Source organism: Bufo gargarizans, chromosome 7, assembly GCF_014858855.1.
Source record: "Bufo gargarizans isolate SCDJY-AF-19 chromosome 7, ASM1485885v1, whole genome shotgun sequence".
Lineage (NCBI taxonomy): Eukaryota > Metazoa > Chordata > Amphibia > Anura > Bufonidae > Bufo > Bufo gargarizans.
In genome coordinates, this window is record NC_058086.1 from 153993699 (window position 1) to 154012011 (window position 18313).

General features: G+C 44.6%; 1 protein-coding gene across 1 annotated transcript in view; it reads left to right on the top strand.

The window, feature by feature from the left end:
- Positions 1 to 18313, top strand: part of LOC122944210 (calcium-activated chloride channel regulator 1-like) — a 63159-nt gene that overhangs the window by 3156 nt on the left and 41690 nt on the right. Inside the window, exons 2-5 of the mRNA XM_044302433.1 lie at positions 3980 to 4120; positions 10924 to 11074; positions 13887 to 13995; positions 17729 to 17918. Coding sequence (XP_044158368.1) covers positions 3980 to 4120; positions 10924 to 11074; positions 13887 to 13995; positions 17729 to 17918 — 591 coding nt within the window. The remainder of the gene's footprint in view (positions 1 to 3979; positions 4121 to 10923; positions 11075 to 13886; positions 13996 to 17728; positions 17919 to 18313) is intronic.

Here is an 18313-nt window from a genome sequence, read left to right on the forward strand (position 1 = left end):
GCATTTTATACTGGGACACATTATGGTGGGTACTATGGGGAAGGGGGGGCACTATGGGGGTCATCTACGGGGGCACTGAGAAGGGGTATTTTATATTGGCACATTATGGGAACATTAGCTCAACTGGGGGCATTACAAATGTTTTGCATATTATAAGGAGAATTATTACTACTGGGGGGGCATTATGGTGGGCTTTATTACTCCCCCATGGTATGACCCTCTAGTAGCAGCACCAGCCTCTCCCTGCTCTGCTATCCCTCTGCCCCTTCTCCAAATCCTTATTATGAAATCTTTCTCATTAGGTTAAAGCACAACATCAGCTCCGCTGAGCCCCCGGCCAAAGTGTTGAAGTGGCGTCCGAGATCCCCAAGGGCCAAGTCAAGTAACTGTAAGTTTTTATGGGGGTTCTACAAAAGAGCTATCGTGGGGCAAAGTTCATATTCGTGTTTACACACGTGTTTTAAAATGAATGCTTTCTCCTATTATAAACAAGTAAATAATGACGCAATGCTGTGGGGCTGGTGTGCAACTTTTTCCAGGGCTGGTTTTTATCCCCAGTCCGGCCCTGATCGCATGGACACGTCATCCATGCGCATGGGGCGCTCTGACGTGACTCTGGAGCGCCCCGGGAGCCGCGCGGACTGTAAGTATACCGCTCCCCCGCTCCCTACTCCTACTATGGCAACCAGGACTTTAATAGCGTCCTGGGTGCCATAGTAACACTGAAAGCATTTTGAAGACGGATCCGTCTTCAAATGCTTTCAGTACACTTACATTTTTCCGGATCCGGCGTGTAATTCCGGCAAGTGGAGTACACGCCGGATCCGGACAACGCAAGTGTGAAAGAGGCCTTAGGCAAGTGACAAAACAAGCAGTCATAATCAAACAAAAAGTCACATTGCGGTCATGGTGGAAATTCACACCATGCGGCAATCCTGCTTCAGAGTCCTGGACCATAGCAGCACCAACCTGTTTTCACGCCAAACAGGTAGCAAGACTTCATACAGACACAAGGCTCCCAGATACCAACACAGAGACCTGGCTTCTGAGCCCAGCTGCCTATTTAAGGACAGCCAGGTGCTGCCAAAACCCGGACCGGCACTTAAAACCCGGTCCAGTATTTGACCTCACCTGGCTGTAAATCGGCCCAGCAGCACATGCTGGGAGGAAAATACCTGTTTTACCAGACCTCTCACTGTGTCACATCATTCACTTGCATTGTACTGCACTTTTTGTGGACTTTCTTTGTGAAGTCTGCACAGAGATTTCATAATAAATCCCCCATTTCTAACCGCAACTATGCAATCACTGTTACTAATAGAACATTGCTGTGAGTTACCATTAGGGTATATATTTATAGGATGGGGATAACTAATTTGTGGGGGTCTGACTGCCTGAAAATGGGGGTTCCATTTTCCTATCCTTAATCAATGGCAGGTCGAGCATTCGCCCTGGTGCTCCATTCATTCTTTATGGGACTACCACGGCAGGACCAACATTCTTGGGATCAGTAGAGAACCCAGCAGTCAGGCCCCACCGATCAATTAGTTAGTTAACTTCAATGCTTGGCTGCAAAACCTCTCTAAGGGCCAAACAAAGTTTTTAGCACTGAGCCACCGTGCTAACCTTCCAAGGTATGGGGACGGTTAGCATACACTTTTTGTTTAAAATTTTCCCACAGATAGAAATCACATGTGGACAAGTCTGGAGAACGTGGTGGCCATAACCCCTTGCTCACAGTTCGCTCCTCCATAAACAGTTCATGAACCCATGCCAGTGAGTTCCATGAGGTGCGGCATGTTGCCCCATCTTGTTGGAAAAAGCAGGACATTTTTTCTTCTGGTGTTAGTTGTAAAACTGTTCAAAGATGTCCAAGTAAATTGCGGTATTCACAGTTAATTTGAAGAAAATTGGGCCCACTATTTGTGTTCCTGACACTGCGCACCAAACGCCAATTTCCTGGTCGTGAAGTGGTGTTTCGTAAGTCAAATCAAGGATTTTCAGGGGACCAGTTCCTCGTATTCTGGGAATTTACATGATCTGATAAATGAAACCAAGCCTCGTCCGTCATGAATCACAACAATGCAAACTCAGCAGCCAAGACCAGTAATTTAGGCGTTTAGCTTTGTCAGACTCTTTCAGTTCCTGTACTCACGTTATTCAGTCCAGTTTCAGGTTCAGAGATTTCAGCACTCACTGACACACCATTCGTGATACACCAACTTGTGGAGACAGTCTTTGAGTTGATTTTTGGGGGCTACTTGCAATCTGCTGCTGAATTTCATGCACAACTTCAGCCGTCCTGATCGATGGAGACCTCAGTTTCTTCATGTTTATAACAGAGCCAGTTTGATGCCGTTTCCAAACCAGACTCTGAATACAACATTTAGCTGGTGTTTTTTTCCTTTGTACTTGTCAGTCAAGGTGTCTCGCATTTCCTTAATAGATCTGCTTCGCACATAGCCTCCCACAATCACTATTCACTGTTCCAGAGAGAACACCACCTTCCTCACACAATAGGCGACTTTTATCAAACTAAATAATAAATCAGTCTTTGTAGTTGCCCATAGCGACTAATCAGAACCCAGCTTTCAGTTCCTACATGGCCCGGAAAAAATGAAAGCTGAGCTCTGATTGGTTGCTATGGACAACTAAAACAGATTTACTATTAGGCAGTTTGATTTGGAGATATTGGCGGCAGGCTACTGTTTCATGGGCCACTCTGTACTTTTTGTGGTGCTCTTTGTTTCTTTTAACCTTATTAGAATGAAAGCGAGTTTTCGCCGCACAATGTCACAGCTGATTGTCGGGAAGGAAGTGTTAGTTCAGTCAGAGGCTTGTTCAGTGAAGGAGACCACTGCATTTACATGCAGCGATCTCCTTCACAGTATGAGGGCCCTATACAGAATCATTGTTTCTGGGCAGCAGATCGCTGTTTAGACAGCACAATCTGCTGCCCAAAAACGATGATTGGTGTGCCTGCACAAATGACAGGATCGCCAGATGATAAGCAGCACATTTAGATGAGCAGATTGTTGGCAAAGAGCTCCATTCCTGATAATCTGTCTGAAAATCGGGCCGTTTCTGATTGAGCACATTATTTGTCCAGCCTTCTGCCAATTTGGACTCACCTACAACATGGTGTCAACTGTTTTTTCAGGGACAATCTAATTTCCCAATCCACTCCTGTGCGGCGCAAATGAAGCTACGCTTACTAAAGTTGATGGACACAGACTCGAGAGAGCTGCACATGTCCTGCAATCACATGGCGCATCTTCAGTGACCCAGAGGCCACTATTATTAATGAGATTTGTATAACTGGCACTAATGATGATAGAGTCTGATACATGCTATGTTCTCCAATGTGTGATCAGAGTTTAGTATTGTGTTCTTGCTATGCTATGTAACACCTGACTGAAGAGAAAGGGGCAGATTTATTAAGACCAGCATTTTAGACGCCAGTCTTAATAAACCCCTGCGCTGGCGGTGGATCCGCCAGAGTTATGAAGAGGATCCTCCGCCACTTCTAAATGTAAGACATCTTCAGAGCTGTCTTACCTTTAGACCATTATCTATGCCTGAAAGATGCATGGAAAATGATGAATGAGATGGGCCTACCAGTCCGTCCCCTTCTCAGCCCACGTCCACAATTTTAAACCTGGCGTGAATGGGGAGAAGGCGCAGATTGTGGCGTATTTCAGCAGTGTTTATATTAGAAATGACCAAATCAATTCAAAGGAATTGATTTGCCTCCTCAGTAGGGCATCTTCACCTGTGGGGGAGCTGTCCCCCAGCCACTAGATGGATAGGGCCAGACATTTAGCCCAGTTCTTATAACTTCATGCCTGCGCCGCTCATCTGATTAGCAGAACGAGAGCACAGGCTCTGCTTCGGCTTCGGAGCGGTATTTGCACAGGCGCATTTATGCATGCACCTGCAATATGCAACATATGATAAACAATGTTTTTTTTTGTTCTAGGAAATGGTAAAGGAAGCATCAAGTTATTTATTCCAGGCCACCAAAAAAAGACTTTTTATAAGAAGTGTTAAAATCCTCATCCCATCTACATGGACACCAGGAAATGATTATACAAAACCAACTACAGAAACCTACAACACAGTAAGACATAGCTACAGCTTCAAACGTGTCCTCATCCTGATCATGTTCTATGACCTCAGTATTCTCACCTATGTTTTATATGACTGATTTGCTGCCCAAGATTGCACTGGACAAAACCCTGATACTTTTGCAATTAGCATCAATGCTCCTTCATCCAGCCTCCCTTCCGTGTTCGGCCATTCCATGAATTGGGGGCCTCAATTTGCGGTCTCCAATGTACTGGCACTATCTGTGCGGCTGCAGCGACGGATCCAGACCCATTAAACTTGAATGCACGGAGAGAAACCCCACGGAAGCACTCTGTACTGCTTCCATGGAGTTCCGCGCCTCTGTTCCGCACCGACCTTCCGGATTGCGGACCCATTCAAGCTCTTTACGGGACACAATACGGGCATGGCCGAACAACGGCCGTGTGAATGAGCCCTAGTGGTAGAGGTCAGCCATAGCCAATTTAGATTTTTTTCATTTCTGTTTTGAAAATATCTGCGTTACGTCTGAAACAACATATAATAACACTATGCATATTTAGAAAAACATTTCCCAGCAAACTGATCAACCCACAGTTATAAAGCTAGCAAACCAAGAGACCCATACATGTTTAAGTAATAATAGTAAAAGTTCTCATATGTTATGGTTCTTATTCTTGAAATGGATAATGGCCCCTTTACACTTTTTCAGGCCAATGATCGGTAACAAACGTTCATAATGACATTGTTAGTGATAATCGTTAATTTCTAACGATAATTTGTTTTCCCTTAGTCCTAACAGTGGCACAGATGGGGTATTCTGCCCCTGTGGACTGGTTAGGACAGGTGGAAGTTTAATGAAACATAAAAATAAAAAACACTGGCATGCACACGCCCTCCCTGCCCCCTATAAAGAGGGGCGTAGCCCTCATGCTGTTGTGTAGTAACAAGTAGACAAAACCCATAATTAAAAAACAAGGGGGGGAAATTTGTGTGCCACTGTTAGGACTAAGGGAAAACAAATTATCGTTAGAAATTAACGATTCCCTTACGTCCTAACCAGTGGCACAGATGGGGATTTAGCAAGTAGAAACCCCCATGGGAGGGTCCTCATGCCTGGCGGAAGATAACACTGTCCGGCCAAATGAGGAATAACTATGTATTCTAGTATCCACTCTATAGTGTGAGATAAAAGTGGAGTGAGAACTCCAAGAAGCTGACTTACAGATCACATCCAATGGGATCGAGCTTCTCTCTGCAAAAGAAGTGGCCACTGCTCGAGTAGAGTGGGCCCTTACAAATTCAGGGGGCTCCGAGCCCTGAGACATATAAGACTCCCGAATTGCCTCTTTAATCCAGCGACTGATGGAGGGCTTAGAGGCTTTCCTCCCCTTATGGGTACCGGAAAAAAGGATAAGGAGGTTTTCATCCTTCCTAAATACCTTGGAGCGTTCCAGGTAAATCCTAAGACATCTCGCAATGTCGAGGGTATGGAGCCCTCTTTCCTCAGAGGAGGGGGATGGAGCCAATGTTGGTAGGGAGATCACCTGGTTAATATTATCAAAGGAGGGAACCTTTGGGATGAAGGTGGGTAAAAATTTGAGGAGTACCCGATCCTGCAGGAACTTTGTATAAGGCTCAAAGGCAGAAAAAGCCTGGAGTTCCCCAACTCGCTTTGCAGAGGTAACAGCCAACAAGAAGGTGATCTTCCAGGTCAGGAACCTGAATCCCGCCTCCTCTAGGGGCTCAAAGGGGGGAGATGTTAACCCCCTGAGCACGACCGATAAATCCCAAACAGGGATAGGTCTGATTACTGTAGGCTTTAATCTTGAGGCTCCCTTCAGGAATCTCTTGATAAGGGGGTCTTGAGAAACCGCTCTGTTGAGACAAGCAGAGATTGCTGAAATCTGCACTTTAAGGGTAGCAGGTGATAGCCCTTTATCCAGACCGTCCTGTAGAAACTGTAGGATCATCGGGATGGAAGCTTCAGCGGATGTTTGCTGATGCCTAGAACACCAGGACGAAAAAATCTTCCAGATTCTGGAGTAGGCCTTGTTGGTAGCTTCCGATCTGGAGTGCTCCAGGGTTCTCAAGACAGACCCCGATAGCCCTTCTATCCTTGGAAGGGACTGATCAACCTCCAGGCTGTCAGGTTGAACATTTGAAGATTTGAGGAGACCTGGGTGCCCCCCGACACCAGTACTCTCTCTGGGGGAAGCCTCAGAAATTGACCCCGACTCATCTGTAAGAGTTGGGTAAACCAAGCTCTTTTCGGCCAGTATGGGATAATGGCTATAACTGACGCTTGGTCCTGCCTGATTTTCATCAAGACCCTTGGTATCAAGGAAATTGGAGGGAAGATGTAGGCCAGCCTGAACCTCCATGGGATTGACAGTGCATCTATTGCCACCGGGTTGTCCTCCCTGTAAAGGGAGCAATACCTCTCCACCTTGGTGTTGAACCTCGTTGCCATGAGATCGATCTCTGGCATGCCCCACCTGAGCGTTATCTCCTTGAAGACCTCTGGATGAAGTGACCATTCTCCGGTAGGAAGACCTCGGCTCAGGCGATCCGCAATCACATTGTGAACTCCGCGAATGTGAACGGCTGATACGTGGGTGAGGTTCAGTTCTGCCCAATCCAAAATCACCCCTATCTCTCTCAGGAGACTTTGTGACCTCGTGCCTCCCTGCTTGTTGATATACAACACAGCGGTCATGCTGTCTGATTGTACCTTCACTGCCTTCCCCCGAATGATGGGAGCAAAATGAAGAAGAGCTAGCCTGATTGCTCTGATCTCCAGGAGATTCGATGACAATAACCTCTCCTGAGGTGTCCAGGTTCCCTGGACTGTCTTGTCCTGAAGATGCGCACCCCAGCCTACTAGGGATGCGTCTGAAGTAAGTATGATCCAAGAGGGCTGGATCAGGGACTTGCCGTCCGTGAGGTGGGACCACCACCTCAGAGAGGACCGGACTTTGTAAGGCAGGGAGAGCACGGAATTGAGTCCCCTTGGACTGTGATTCCACTTGGCTAATACTTCCGACTGGAGCGGACGTAGATGCCATAATGCCCAAGGTACCGCCTCTGCGGTTGAAGACATTAGTCCCAACATCCTCATCCATGTTCGGATTGTTACCCGTTTGGGTACAGAGAGGGAATGGGCTGTCTGTTGCACGGATTGCTTTCTTTCGGGAGTGAGATGAATCATCATCCTGACTGAATCCACCATGAACCCCAGGAACCTTACTGAGGTGGCTGGTTGAAGCTGGGATTTGTCCCAATTGATTACCCATCCTAACTGATGTAGGAATGTAACAGCCTGTTGGATGTGTTGGGACAGGATCGCTTGGGAAGGGGCTCTGAGGAGCCAGTCGTCCAGGTATGGAACTATACTCAAGCCTTGAAGCCTTAGTGCGGCCACCACAGAGACCACCACCTTGGTGAAAGTGTGTGGGGCTGAAGAGATCCCAAACGGGAGGGCCACAAACTGAAAATGCTTTAGGACCCCCCCGATATTTACCGCGATCCTTAAGAATCTTCTGGACCCAGGATGGATGGGAATATGGAGATAAGCATCCTTGAGGTCCAAGGTTGCCAAGAAATCTCCCGGCATAAGAAGATTGGTCACTGACTGGATAGTTTCCATACGGAACTTCTTTTGTCTTATGAAACGGTTGAAGAACCTCAAATCTATAATCATTCTCCACCCTCCTGTACTCTTGGGTACCAGGAAAACTGGGGAGTAGATACCTGTTCCCCTCTCTAGGAGAGGAACCTCTTCTAAGGCCCCCTTCTGGAAGTATTCTAGTACGTAACTTTCTAGAATCTTCTGCTTGTTGCTGGGAAGAAGCCTTGTCTGGACAAATTTGTCCAGAGGCCGACTGCTCAGGTCTATAAGGTAGCCCTGGGAGATTACACGCAGGACCCAACTGTCCTGGATATGATCCTGCCAACAAGGTAGAAAGTGTCGTAGGCGACCGCCTACGGGAATGTGGGGAGAAGGGAGCCCGAGATCTCCAGTCAGACCGGCAAAATACCAAGAGCCTCGAGGAGGCCCGCAATCAGAGCGCCGAGGACTTCTTGGGGGGTCTAGAACCCCGAGAGGATTTCCCTCCTCTACGGGAACCCCAATTCCTCTGGGGTCTGGGTTGCGGTTCCGCTCTGGAACCATACCCTCTGCCCCGACCACGAAAGGACTGCTGGGGAAGGGACTTGCCCTTCTTGTCCGACAGCCCCTCCATTATATGGTCTAGCTCTGCACCAAAGAGCTTGCCGGGTTCGTACGCCATGGCACAAAGATTGTGCTTCGAGGTCGTATCTGCCTTCCAGGGCTTCAACCAAAGCGGACGCCTGCCCGCGGTTGACAGAGCCATAGACTTAGATGCCAGCTTAAGTTGTTGTGGAGCTGCGTCACACAAATAGTCAATGGCAAGGCTGGCCGTCTTGCATGAGGCCAGAATGTCATCCCTAGAGACCCCCTGGTCCAGGTCAGACTCAATTTGGGAAAACCTCGTTTTTAAGAAATTCGCCACTTCGGACGACGCAATCGCGACTGAGGCGGAGGCCGAGGCTGAAGAATAAGCGCGCCTAAGGGCGCAGTCCGCCTTCCTGTCCATCGGGTCCAACAAACTTGACCCGTCGTCTGAAGGGATCAGGGTCCTCCTGGAAAGCTTCGCGATGGCCATGTCCACCTTAGGGACAGGCCCCCAGGAAGATACCTGATCCTCCTTGACCGGAAACACGGCCTTAAACCTTTTGGTCAACACTGGACCTTTTTCTGGCTTTCTCCACTCTGTTTTCATCAGAGACAGGAGAGAATCATCCGCTTTGAAGGCCCTAGGCCCCCTAGAGGCAGAGGATGAGGCTTCCCCCGGGTCAACGTCCTGGTCCCCCGACCGGACGGATTTTAGTAGCCGCTGGGCCTTCTCCAGCGGGAAAAAATAGGAGAAACCATCCTCCTCGTCCGAGGAGGAAGCGGAGCCCTCCCTCGCCTCCTGACCCCCCGAGACCTCCATCGCACGATGGGGGGAGGAGGGACGATGACGCTTGGCGACCAAGGCACTCTTCAGCTCCTGTATGGAGGCGTTGACTTGGGACATGTTTGACTCCATGTACCCTTTTACCCAATCCACCACATCGTGGACAGATGGCTCCAACTGGGGGAGTGACTTGGCCCTACAGGGTGGGCAGCGGGAGAAATCGTACGAGTCCTCCAGGACAATCTGGCAATCATGGCACTGCAAGTGGCGCCTCTTGCCCGCGGATTTCCGGCTGGGGTCACGCTCTCCTCCGTCACCGGTAGACGACATGGCTGAAAATCAAAAAAAAAAAACATGAATTTAACAAAATTCAAGAAAAATAGAGCTTAATCGCAAGTTTCAGGATCTTTACCCAGAAGATCCTAGCAAGCTCTTTATAATAAGACAACAACTGATTTACAGCACAGAGGTAACAAGACTCTCTAGCACCAAACCACACTCAAGGTTGACAGCAAGCTGCGCTCCAGGAGACTGAACCTGGAGCTTCACCAGGTTTAAATAGGGCTTCTTGGCGCCAAAACGAAAGTCCCGCCCCCCGTAAACCTCCGATTTTAACTCCTTGAAAAACAAGGAAAAAGATCTCTGTATTAGGGCCCAGAAAGGGACCCTGCACATATTAAAGGCCCCTTGGCCTAATTTCACTAAAATACACCTCCGGCCGCGCTAACAAACGGCCGGAGCGAAAAACCGGAAGTGACGTTACTTAACGTCACTCCCGCAAGATGGCGGCGCCCAGCAACATGCGGGACGCCGCTTCACCGCTCCAGCCAACCATCCGTCGGCCGGAGCGAAAACCCGGAAGTGACGTAACCCGACGTCACTTTCGCAAGATGGCGGCGCCCAGCCGAACATGCGGGCACCGCTACCGCCGCTCCAGCCACTCCACCCCGAACAGAGGTACAACCTAGACAGGGCATAAGGAGACCAGCTAAGGCCGGAGGGTATCCTTCGGCCGCATAGGGGGAGCGGCACAGGTCCTAGGAACCTATAAAGAAAAAAGGGAATCGCACTCTCTCCACCACAAGGATGGACGAGTGCACCACCCGTCCCGTCCTGTCCGCAGGACAGAAAAAAACACAACAGCATGAGGGCTACGCCCCTCTTTATAGGGGGCAGGGAGGGCGTGTGCATGCCAGTGTTTTTTATTTTTATGTTTCATTAAACTTCCACCTGTCCTAACCAGTCCACAGGGGCAGAATACCCCATCTGTGCCACTGGTTAGGACGTAAGGGAATCAGGCCTTTTAAAGGTGATGAACGAGCGAAAAAATTCATTCATCGGATAATACAGTCGTTGGTGCAGTCATCTAAATTATTATTTAGGGCACTCTGCTGCCCAGAAACAATGCAGCTGTATGAGGACGAGCAATGGCATTAGTGATCGCTGCAGGTAAATGCAGCTTTCTCCTCATCGACGAGCAGGCGATTGTTGGAAAAAGAACACTTCCATCCCAACAGTCGCCTGCTCCATGGGGCAGTGTAAAGGGGCCCTTAAATATAACTCTGCCTTTAGTGGTGTGATCTGCTGGTTTTGTATGTTAAATACGAAGTAGCTGCTGTTACCTCTTGCTATAATTAAAGGGGTAGTCCATTTTTTTTTATATTGATGAGCTATCCTGAGCTAACATTGAGAACCTTAATAAGCTTTCTTTGTACTTATTTCTGTACTGAGCCTGATTTGGTGTAGATGAAGTTTTTTTCTTTGTTCATGTCTAATGCTAGAAGATGAAACTACTGAAAACAAATATACTTATACATCATGCATACTTACAGTATACCAATGCTATACATTTCAGGCAGATATAATTATTTCACACCCATACCTGAAATATGGAGATGATCCATATACTTTGCAGTATGGACGTTGTGGAGAGCCAGGAAGATATATCCATCTGACTCCAAACTTCCTACAGGATGACAACCTACTCTCAGTGTATGGACCAAGAGGTGAATTTCTTAATAGCTTGAATCCTGCAACAACATGAACAACACCATGGAGCTCTTTTTTTATTATGTTTTTATTGCATCAGATTTTCCTAAAAGTAGATAAAGATAACCAAATCAAACAAATGAGTCACAAATTTTAGACTGTCATTTATGTATTGAGGAAAAAATGGGTTATGCAGCTAAACAACAAGTTGTTTTACTTAAGGAGGGTTAAAGAAGAATAAAGTAAAAATTTTAGAATGGCCAAAATGTTGTGGAAGGACCTGAAATGAGCAGTTCATGGGAGGAAACCCACCAACATACCAGAGCTGAAGCTGTTTTGTATGGAGGAATGGGCTAAATTTCCTCCAAGCCAATGTGCAGGAGTAATCAACAATTTAGCTGCAATTACTGTTGCACACATCGGTCACAACAGATATTGAAATCAAGGGTTCATACTCTTATGCCATTCACAGACATTTGATACTGCATCGTTTAAAATAAATGACCGAGTTTAATCCCTTAGTGACCACTAAAACATATTTTTACTGATGTAAACAAAGGGGGTTTTAGCTAAACAGCTTGCTTTAATCAATCATTACATGTACTTAAAATGGTGCATTAAAAACTATAACTTGTCCTACAAAAAAAAAAAAAAGACATCATACAAGTACATTGATGGAAAAAAAAAGAGTTGGAATGCAATTTAAAAAAAATGAGTGTGGTCACTAAGGGGCTAATATTTTTGATTCCTTTGGTTATCTTTATATATATATATTTAGATCTGGTATGAAAATCTGATTTAATTTTAGGTTAAACTTATGCAGAAAAATAGAAAATTCTGAAGGGTATTAAGCACCACTGTGTGTGTTAGACCTTAACCTTGTTGAACATTTAAGCAAAAGTTTATGTTTCTTGAACCTCTATTGTGGAGTAGGAAATTATCAGGTCCCTACTCCGTTCATCCCCGATTTCAACATCTCTCCATATAGTACTTTAAAGGGGTTTCTAAGCTGGGAGCAAATAGTTTGCATGCAGTAAGATATATGAGTTACTAATGTATTGTTTGTAGCTTAAATTCTTCTGTAGGCCAGTTCCACGTGCAGGCAAATATAAATAGAGGCAATATCTGTAACAGGTAAAAGGAATCATAGTAACTGTAGTTCTTTACGTGATAATTAGTGTTGAGCAAAATGAACCCGACGAAGTGGAATTCGATCCAAATTTCAGGATAAATTAGATTGCTTCGTGGTAGTGAATCGATTATACCTGAAATAGTGTAAAAAAACTAAAATACTAATGCTTACCTCCTTCATTTGCTCTCGGGCCGGCCACCGCCATCCTAATTGAAAATCTTGCATGAAATCCCTTGCACGGTGGCGTAATCACGCGAGATTTTGCACCAGATTTTCAATCAAGATGGCAGTGGCTGGCCCGTCGCGAGCAAATGGAGGAGGTAATTAAGATTTAATTTATTGTTCTATTAATTTTACACTGAGTTTTTATATAGGATCGTGGGATCTGAGGGGTAATTACACCGCTCCCTGTTATTGCTCCCACTACTTCCAAAGAAATGCGCTTCGTGACGAACTAGTTCATTACAAAGCAAATTTTTTATTTTTATTCGGTAAAACAGCCAAATCAAATTTTCTAATACTTCGCTCATCTCTAGTAATAATTTTGCCCACAGCAAGCCCTGAAAGCATCAAAACAAAGGTGCAATGCGATGTGAGCCAAGGTCATGCCTCACAATGATAATGTCGCAGTAGGGAGGGAAGAGTGCAGCCCTGAATTCCACCCGCACCTCTATTCCTACCTACTTGCACAATTCATCCTAGCTGATGGCGTACAACTTGGCGGCGGTCCCTAAATTATATGCGTGCAGGGGCCTAAAGGAGATATAGTAAAAAAAAGTTAACAGAGTCAGGGAAGCAAAAGACAAAGCCAGGAGGTCATGCAGGAACACAGGGAAAAACACAACAACCAGGTCTATACAATCCAAAGTCAGAAGCCAAGAGGTCACGTCAAATCCAAGGAGGTCACAAGGTCGAGGTCAAACACAGAGCCAAGGTCAAAACACACACAGAGTACCCGATATACACAATACTGGTGAGGGTGGCAAGACCAATCATAGGCAACCTGTGGCCAGCAGGCTGCCTGTTTAAATAACCCCTACAGGTGAGTCACGTGACGTGGTCAGCGTCATGTGATTCTGATTGCGCATAACACAGCTGAGCGCCGATTCATTAACATCGGCGCTCAGATCCCAAGCTGCTCATTGTGTAGGGGACGGAGGATGCCGGCCAAGCTGAGGAGGCGTGCGCGGCCGGGTCCTCCCAGCCCCCTGGTCCCCATGGAGACGAGGACGTCGACGGCGTCCTCGCTCCGCTGTATGTGCGGGATGCCAACGGTGTTGCGAATGAAGAGCGCGACGCCGGCTCCCCGTGACAGATAAATAACTACTTCTGATCTATGGTGACATCATCTGGTGAGCACTCAAACATATATAGGTAGTTTTCTATATTTTTATACGCTCAGAACACCAGTAATACCATATTAAGGGAGAGCAGCTTCAGGAAATCAAAATTCCTCACACCTGCTCTCCATTCACTTACGAATAAGAGGCATCTCAGGTTCAGGAAATGGAATGCATTCATTATATAGTGAAAAATGCAACCTTTTTTTTGTGGATTTCATAGAAATGATCTAAACATAGATAGACTTGATATAAATGTAAGGTTTTTTTTACCTCTAGAGATTACATATATTTTAGGAAATTTTAATTTGTGTAAATAAAGATATTTATGTCTTGTACATTTCTTTTGATTTCTAGGAAGAGTGTTTGTCCATGAGTGGGCACATCTTCGATGGGGGGTATATGATGAGTACAATGAAGATGAACCTTATTATGTTTCCGGAAGCAGCAAAGTGGAAGCAACAAGGTATGCATCCGATGATGTGCAAATGGTAGACCAGTACTCAAAATATTAGGGGCGGTGCTATGATTGAAGAATTTCACCTTATGAAGACTCTTTTGCCTCAGTGCCTTCTGATCTTTAAATCACTTCTTTTAATACTTTGTAATTGTATCAATTGAATCTGCGGTTATAAATTCCTTGTGCAGGTCCTTACTGACGAAGTGTGCAGTACACACAGCATGGAAAAGGAGAGAACAGATGCAAATATAGTTGCACCATACCTATCCTCAGGTTGTATGTGGTATTGCAGCACAGTAACAGTCACATTAATGGAGCCTAGCTGCAATTCTGTAGACAGATGTTGCATTATTTTTGGAAGAGAGTAGTCATGGTTTTCTAATCCTGTAAACCCCATTAACCTCTCCCACACCACCGTTGCATATGTATGACAGAAGTCGGGACAGGAGCTGATGTCGCACCATAGCTACAATTCATGTAATTTTAACCCCTCAGAAGCCATAGTCAATTGCAACGATGACACCTGAGAGGTCTTTTCATGGCAGCACTGCTCTTCCATGGTCTGAACGGCTCCTCCACACCAGTTGCTATAGCAGCTCGTGCTCCTCTCCTTTGGTCCTCAAACCCTCTGAAGGATCTGATGCTGTGGCGGGGCTCCATAGGAACATAGCGAATTCATTGCAGTCTATAGGAGAAGGAATCAGATGATCACATAAGCAATCTCCCTTGGGACTTAAAAAAAGGGGAAAAAACTGTTTAGAAATATAAAAGTAAAAAGTAAAGTAAAATAAATAGTAAAATATTAATTTTCGCAGATGACACTAAACTGTGTAAAGTAATTAACATGGAAGGGGACAGTATACTGCTACAGATGGATCTGGATAGATTTGAGGCTTACCCAAGAAGTGGCAGATGAGGTTTAACACTGAGAAATGTAAGGCTATGCACATGAAAAGGGAAAATAGAAGTCCCCCTAATATACTAAGTGGTAAAACACTGGGTAACACTGGCATGGAAAAGGACTTAGGAAGCTTTGCAAGATAAGGCTACATTCACACAACCGTGGTGTTTGCAGATATTGGCCCATGTGTGGTCCGCAATTTGTGGACCACACATACCACCACCATCATAGAAAATGCCTAGGACATGTTAAAAAAATTTTGTGGGCCCGCAGAACGGAACTACAGATGTGGACAGCAAATCAACGGATGCAGACTCATTCATACAGTCGTGTGAATGTAGTCTAACAGGGGTTACTATAAAAAAAAATTCTAATCCTTCTTTCCCCATTTTAAAACAAAAATAAATAAAAAAATAAAGATTATAGTCATCGTCACACACCAAAAATATTTATTCCATGTGGTGAACCCTGTAACGGGAAAAAAAATCAAAATGGATGATTTTGCAGTTTTTTTTATCACTTTAGCTCCCAAAAAATTGAATAAATAGCGATCAAGAAGTCACACACACATACATACACACCGCACACTGAATACTAACTACAGTTTGCCTCACAAAAAATAAGTCCCATCCCAACTCCACAGATGTAAATATGAAAAAGTTATGGGGGTCAGAATATAACAATGCATATAAAAAAAAATCCTTTTTTTGAAAGTTTTTATTTTAAGTATTAAAACACAAGAAAAACTATAAAAATGTGGCATCGATGACCCAGAGTATGAAGGTCAGTTTTACTGCATTTGGAACACTGTAAAAATGAAACCGATAAAACATGGTGGAATTGCATTTTTTTTCCACACCCCATTTGGTATTTTTTCTCAGCTTCGCAATACATTGTATGCAATATTAAATGGTGCCATTAGAAAGTTCAACTTGTCTTGCAAAAAAACAAGCCCTCATATGTTTATGCGAATAGAAAAATAAAAAAGTTACCGTATGTCCCTGGGAAGGCAGGGAATAAAAAAACAAAAACATAAAAAATACACAAAAATGGAAATCTCTCAGTCAGGAAGGAATTAAGCTACCAAAAGAGAAGGATGTCAAAAGCATGCAAGGCTCGATCTAATAGCAATTTTAGAATTTTTGCTGTTGGTTTTGGTATGTTAGGGTACGGCCACATGGTCAGGTTTCTGCATGCAGCTTTGGAGCCAAAACCAGGAATGAATTAAAAAAGAGGAGAAGTCTTATCTGTTCTTTTTACTTTCTTGGGGACAGACAGTAAAACAACCACAGTCAATTTTGGTTAGTAGGATTCACAATTTGGGTAACCTATATTCAACCTATATTCAGAAGCAATTAGTCAGTAGATTATCAGTAATACTTTTAATCATTAAATTAAAGAAAAAAATTGCCCAAAAGATAAATAACAGAAACAAGACGCAACAAGTGGTGCATTTTAAACCAGTGCACAAATTAGAAAAGGAACGGTCTTACCTCTTAATAGAGCATTGGTAACAGGGGGAACCCAACTGCCGAGCCGGGTATCTTGCCCTAAAATGCCCCTACTTGGACTAAGTTACGCTTTAGGCCTAGTTCACACAAACGGTTTTTTTTGCGAGTGTACGGGCTGTTTTTTGGTGTTCCATATACGGTCCATATACGGAAACATTCATTTCAATAGTTCCGCAAAAAAAAAACGGAATGTACTCCGTATGCATTCCATTTCCGTATTTCCGTTTTTCCATTCCGTTGAAAGATAGAACATGTCCTATTATTGCCCGCAAATCACGTTCCGTGGCTTCATTCAAGTCAATGGGTCCGCAAAAAAAATGGAACACATACGGAAATGCATCCGTATGTCTTCCCTATCCGTTCTGTTTTTTTCTGAGCCATCTATTGAAAATGTTATGCCCAGCCCAATTTTCTCTATGTAATTACTGTATACTGTACATGGCATACGGAAAAAAGGAACACAACGGAAACAAAAAACGGAAAAACTGATCCGTGAAAAACGGATCGCAAAACACTGAAAAAGCCATATGGTCGTGTGAACTAGGCCTTACGCTCAGGTAGCAGAATACTCGCCCTGATAAGGGCCACCCCTCTGAGCCTTCTAAGTCCACTACTGATGTAATAGCACTGTGCTACTAACAGTGCTGTCTATTCAATCCTGATAGCAAAAAAGAAGCGACACAACAGATAGTTTTAATTTTCTTTATTTAATGGTGCGATAGAGACTTTCTAAATATCTGATATTAAAAATTAAGTTTTAGGAACACTGTTTTTAGATATATGTTAAAATAATGCAAATACTAGTCTACATGACTAATTGTAAATATTTACCTTAAAGCGCCTTAACATATGCCTGGCGTCTATGTTCTGTAGTACGCAACCCCTCTAAGACATCCAGTAAATCTAGCTAGGGCTCCCTGCTGCACCTTAAATGGAAGGAAGAAGCTGGGTACGCAGCAGGGGGTTCCCAGGTAATCAGTCAGAATGTACCAACGTATTTCATTGGCAAAATTCCAAGGGACTGGTAGATATTAAAGGGTTAGGATATGAATGTGACCTAAACCTAACTGTTCTACACCCGCCTACTGATACTGAGTGGCGGTACGGACATGAACAGTAGCGCATGTTTTTACTTCCTTTCCATTTATGATCCACTCCTGATTTTGGCTTTTGAAACTGCATGCAGAAACCTGACCATTTGGCCGTACCTTTGTAGTGGATGTAAAACGTAACATTTTGTGGACATTCCCCTGAAAACATAATCCAGACCAGATACACGTGTTAGCTGGTTATAAACGTCGATTTTGTTATCTTACATTTTTTATAGGTGCTCCCTGGATATTTTGGGTATTAATGTAATGAAAACAAGTGAATGTTATGGAGAAAGCTGTCCGACAAAGGCTTGTTTATTTGATTCAGCAATTGGTCTTTATGAAGAAGGCTGTGTATTTCTGCCATATACAAGCACATCCCAATTTTCCCAGGAATCTATAATGTATACGCCGGCACTCTCCACAGTGAGTATTAAACCAATAAATTCACTTTTCCAGGAGATAGTGGCCCACATTTACTAATGTGAGTGTGCCTAGTGGCACATCCAGGTTTAGAGAAAGTTTCTGCACTTAGCCCAAAAAAAGTCATGGCTTACAGGAAAAGCGTGTGGCCTCATGGGAATGGGGACATGACCTAGGATGTGACCTTCTGTTGCAAAATTGCTTCACAATTCTAGCATATATTCTGTCTTAAAATAAGCCAACCAATAGTTGGTATAGAGTTAGACAAAAGTGTCTGTCCCTGCACCAGATCACTATCATCCAGCCTGAGCCAGTTTTTGCAACGGCAATTATTATTATTATTATGGTTATTGTGTAATAACCTGAAAAAGGGATTGGTCCAGCTACGACATTTTGAC